The sequence below is a fragment of the Oratosquilla oratoria genome, chromosome 20, assembly GCF_046742065.1.
Source record: "Oratosquilla oratoria isolate Oo_2021 chromosome 20, ASM4674206v1, whole genome shotgun sequence".
In the NCBI taxonomy this organism is placed as follows: domain Eukaryota; kingdom Metazoa; phylum Arthropoda; class Malacostraca; order Stomatopoda; family Squillidae; genus Oratosquilla; species Oratosquilla oratoria.
Window position 1 is genome coordinate 35,767,351 of NC_134796.1, and position 5,000 is coordinate 35,772,350.

Sequence of the window (5,000 nt, forward strand, 5' to 3'; positions counted from 1 at the left end):
TTAGCATTCTTCTTCTTCTTCGCATTCTTCTTCATCTTAGCATTCTTCTTCTTCTTCTTCTTCTTCTTCTTCTTCTTCTTCTTCTTCTTCTTTATCCTCTACTTCTTCTTCTCCTTTTTTCTTATCTTTTTCTTTTTATCTTATTTTTCTCCTCCTTCGTCTTCTTCTTCTGGTTCTTCTCCTTTTTCGTCTAATTCTTCCTCTTCTTTCTTCTTCTCCCTGGTTTTCTTTTTCGTTTTGTTTTCCCTAGTTCTTCTTCTCCTCTTGATTCTTCTCCTCCTTCTTCAACGGATCACCTTCCAACAACATGAATGGATCACGACCCAGCCCCGTGGTAGGGCAAATCACTCAGTACCCGTAGGGGTAATGGAGGAAGAGGAGGAAAAGGAGGAAAAAGAAGAAGAGGAGAAAAAGGAGAAAAAGGAGAAAGAGGAGGAGGAGGAAGAGGCAGAGGAAAAGGAAGACGACGAGGAGGAGGAAGAGGATAGAGAGGAGGAAGAGGGGGAAGAGGAGGAAGAGAAGGAAGAGGAGGAAGAGGAGAAAGAGGAGGAAGAGAAGGAAGAGGAGGAAAAGGAGAAAGAGAAGGAAGAGAAGGAAGAGGAGGATGAGGACGAGGAGGACGAGGAGGACGAGGAAGAAGAGAAAGTGAAGGAAGATGAGGAAGAGAAGAAAGAGGAGGAAGAGGAGGACAAGGAGGACGAGGAGGAAGAGGAGGAAGAGGAGAAAGAGAAGAATGAGGAGGAAGAGGAGAAAGAGGAAGAGGAGAAAGAAGAGAAAGAGAAGGATGAGGAGGAAGAGGGGTAAGAGGAGGAAGAGGAAGAAGAGACGGAAGAGACGGAAAAGAAGATGAGAGAAAGGAAGCACAGGAGGATGAAGAGAAAGAGAGGGAGAGGAGGAAGAGGAGGAAGAGGAGGAAGTTTATGGAGAGAAGAAGGGAAGATGAGAATGAGGAGGCATAGGAGGATGAAGAGGAACAGGGGGAAGAGGATAAAGAGGAGGAAGAGAAGGAAGAGGAGGAAGAGGAGGAAGAGGAGGAAGAAGAGAAAGAGGAGGGAGAGGAGGAAGAGGAGGAAGATGAGGAAGAAGAAGAAGAGGAGAAAGAGGAGGAGGAGAAAGGAAAAGAGAAAGAGGAGGAAGAGGAGAAAGATGAGGAATAGGAGGAAGAAGGGGTATTGGTTACCCTATCACGTACCTGACAGAAGGAGGCATTTTCAGCCTCTGTGAAACTGGGATGAGAGAATAAAAAGGAAATAATCTTAATTAATGACAAGCCTCAGCACAAACTGAGACGCAGGCGACACAGGCGACGTAGCACAGAGCAAAGGAAGTCTTCCTGTTGCTGAGTTGAAGTACTCTTTGAACTTCTCTTTCACTTAAAATGCTTCTAGATGTACTGCTTCAGATCAAGGGAACTGCAGTTAGTATCTGCGAGGTGGACATCGGAGGGAATCGTCTCCCCGCCGCCGTCGTCTTCAAAACTCATCATCGTCCTCGTCTTCACTTGGAAGTGCAGTCCGGCCCCGAAGGGCTGACAGTCGGTTTCCAGACATTCGCCCAAGATCTCTATCAAGTTTAATCATCTCCCCTTCCTCCAAAACCATCTCCCGAAGAAATGGAACTGACATCCATTGATTACTCCTCTTCTCCTCCTCCTCCCACTCCTCCTCCTTCTCCTTCTTCTCTACCTTCTCCACCTCCTCCTACTCCTCCTCCTCCTCCTCCTTCTCCTTCTTCTCTACCTCCTCCTCCTCCTCCTCCTCTTCCTCCTTCTCCTTCTTTTCCTCCTCCACCTCCTCCTCTTTTTGTCAGTCATTTCCATGGAAACAGGCCCACGTTGATGTAAACACACACATCAATCCAAAATTTCCCCAAAGACTGGAAACAATTGGACGGTAATGGGTTCATTCCTGGTGCCAAATAGAGAACAACAGCCCTGATCAAGCTCGCAGAAATGTCCAAAGGGACAGCTTAAAGCGGTGCTCCTCGGAGATCCAGGCCAGATTCCTCCTTTCCTTGCAACCCCAAGTTTCCTCATTGCCTCTTCCACCTTGAATCTCCATCTAACACTTCCTTAACCATGTCACGTGTATAATAGTATTACTATTCAAAAATAGTAATACTATTCAAAAATAGATTTCGGTATTCGTTATTCTAATAAAAAGAATTGTTTCAATGGATCAAAACTTTCTCATTTCAGATCATCCTTTTCAATTTTGGAATCGATTCTCAAATTCCAATCGCATTCAGTAGTTTGTAACTTGTAACAACCACATTTGTCAAATGCCCCCAAGACTTGTATATACATTAACACTTTTTTTCAAACTTCATTAACTGAATTAGCTCAAATGGATAATGTCTAAAGGGAAATACTTTTATATGAACTTTTAATCAAATTTCAATAACTGAATTGTTTCAAATGGATAACCTCTGAAGCAGAATGCGTTTGTGTGCGCTTTAAGTGTATGCACGTCCTTATGACTGTGTCTATAGACATTTAAATGCATATAGCAGTGGTTTTCTAACAAAGCTGGAGGGAGGAACTGAGGTTCTCTGAACTAAGAACAAACAGAGCTCTATACACCTTGTATAAATGCCAAATGAATATCATACATATCACGAATTAGCAGTTCACAGACGAAAAAGCTTCTATTTCGAAATTAATCCCACTTAAAACACAAATGAACAAACTGGGTCCTACTCTTTTTTTAACCACGACTAATTGGCGGTCATTCCTTGTGAATCAAAGCACTTATGATACATGCTGGGAAAGCGTCGGAGCACTTATTCCCTCAACTGCACGGTATGTATATAGATACGGACGTATAACCTGGATGAATGCGACGGGCCCCGGCACAGCTCAGTGCCAACGAGGGGTCCCGCCACGGTTTAGTGGTAGCGCGTGTGGGTTCGAACCCTACTCATGGCGCAAAGGTTAGAAGGAAGGACTTCATCCCCTTAGAGCAATGGCCCCCGACCAACTGCCAAAAAACAAATTTCTTTCGTAAGGCACCGTTCCTTCCCTGCACCCTGAACAAAGAAGTTCATGACGTAAAACTGAATCAGCCTGGATGAACATAACATGCACACCTATATCCTAGAACAAGAGAATGGACGAGACTGCAAGAGACATGTGTACACTAGGTAGCTCGTTGTCCCTCATCACCTGTCACCCATAAAGTTATCTCATCTTATATTAAAACAACCATTCGCCTCAGCGCTCACTGCTACATGGTTACTGAGTCTATTCCATTCGTTAACCACTCTGTTGGTAAACCTATTCTTTTCCTATTTCCTCCACCTAAGACTTGTTCAGCTGTACCTTCATAAGTGCAGGACGTACCAGTGGAAGGCGAGGATGTAGGTACCCCAGTCGAGAGCATCGTGCGACGTCCCCCGGAGGATGAGCAGCCGCAGGACGTGGTAGTCGATGGCGGGCGAGAAGTCCATCACGTAGGACCGTGGGATGGTCACGCTCAAGGGCCCGAGGGCGACGTCAGCACGCTGGAGGATGAGCAAGAGAAAGACCAGATTGGTGGACTGGAGGAAAGGTGAGGAGCTTACACCAGGAGGCTCTGAGTAGCTGCGGCCGAAGCCGTTACTCGTGACCTATTATGCACTTTCGGGAATGTTGGAGCAGATAACTAAGTCACACCTGGGAAACAGAGATAAGTGAATCAGTGTGATTCAACATGCTCTTGGATGACATGCTAGATTCGTTATCGACAGTATTACCCTCCCGAATGAGAGCTCAGAGCTCATATATGGCCTAATCTGCGGGTAATGCTGTGAAGTGTATGTGTATGTGTATGGGCATGTGTATGTACATATGTATGTGTATGCGCATGTGTATGTGCATGTGTATGTGTATGTGTATGTGTATGTGTATGTGTATGTGTATGTGCATGTGTATGTGTATATGTATGTGTATATGTATGTGTATGTGTATGTGTATGTGTATGTGTATGTGTATGTGTATGTGTATGTGTATGTGTATGTGTATGTGTATGTGTATGTGTATGTGCATGTGTACATGTATGTGCATGTGTATGTGTATGTGTATGTGTATGTGTATGTGTATGTGTATGTGTATGTGTATGTGTATGTGTATGTGTATGTGTATGTGTATGTGTATGTGTATGTGTATGTGTATGTGTATGTGTATGTGTATGTGCATGTGTACATGTATGTGCATGTGTATGTGTATGTGTATGTGTATGTGTATGTGTATGTGTATGTGTATGTGTATGTGTATGTGCATGTGTATGTGTATGTGTATGTGCATGTGTACATGTATGTGCATGTTTATGTGCTATAGAGAGAGAACAAACGCGACCTCAACTTACCCCGTTCTTCAGGAGGCCCACCATGCCAGACCAAGAGCCGTTCGGGAGTGGAGTTCCGAACTCCTCATCTTGGGGGACGAGCCATTGAGTTCTGTCGAAGGAGCTGAGATAAGAGTTTCTCCTCGTATTAGAATAACGTTTCATTTTTTTTATTTAACTTGGCTGTTTTTCTATAAAATATATGTGCGAGTTTGTATGTATGTGTGTGTTCAGATGAGAGGTACATATCGTATCAGAATGACATATGTATGTTATTTTAGATATCTCGGGTGTTCTATAAAACATATGTGCGAGATTGTGTGTACGGCACATGTGTTCAGATAAGGGAAGTTGATCTATAAAGTATATGTGTAAGTTTGTATGTATGTGCGTTTTCAAACGAGTTTCATATCCTACTAGAATTATTTTTTTTACATGTCTTGGATGTTGTTCTATGAAATATTCGTGTGTTTACATGTATGTACGCGCGTGCTTGTGCTTGTGCGTACGTGGTTGTGTGTGAGCCTATGTATGTATATATGTGCGTCTTTGTGCGTATGTGGTTGTGTATATGTATGTGTATGTGTATGTGTATATATGTGTGTATGTGTATATGTATGTGTGTGTGTATTTGTATGTGTGTGTATGTGTATGTGTATGTGTATGTGTATGTGTACG

General features: G+C 43.4%; 2 protein-coding genes across 2 annotated transcripts in view; one reads left to right on the forward strand and one right to left on the reverse strand.

Annotated features, from left to right (window-relative positions):
• Positions 1-5,000, forward strand: part of LOC143036458 (soluble guanylate cyclase 89Da-like) — a 362,279-nt gene that overhangs the window by 68,785 nt on the left and 288,494 nt on the right. The window lies entirely within an intron of this gene.
• LOC143036000 (uncharacterized) overlaps positions 2,956-5,000 on the reverse strand; it is a 43,634-nt gene continuing 41,589 nt past the window's right edge. The window contains exons 6-8 of the mRNA XM_076203259.1: positions 4,344-4,434; positions 3,341-3,501; positions 2,956-3,064 (exon numbers count right to left, since the gene is read on the reverse strand). Of these exons, the coding sequence (XP_076059374.1) occupies positions 2,956-3,064; positions 3,341-3,501; positions 4,344-4,434 (361 nt within the window). The remainder of the gene's footprint in view (positions 3,065-3,340; positions 3,502-4,343; positions 4,435-5,000) is intronic.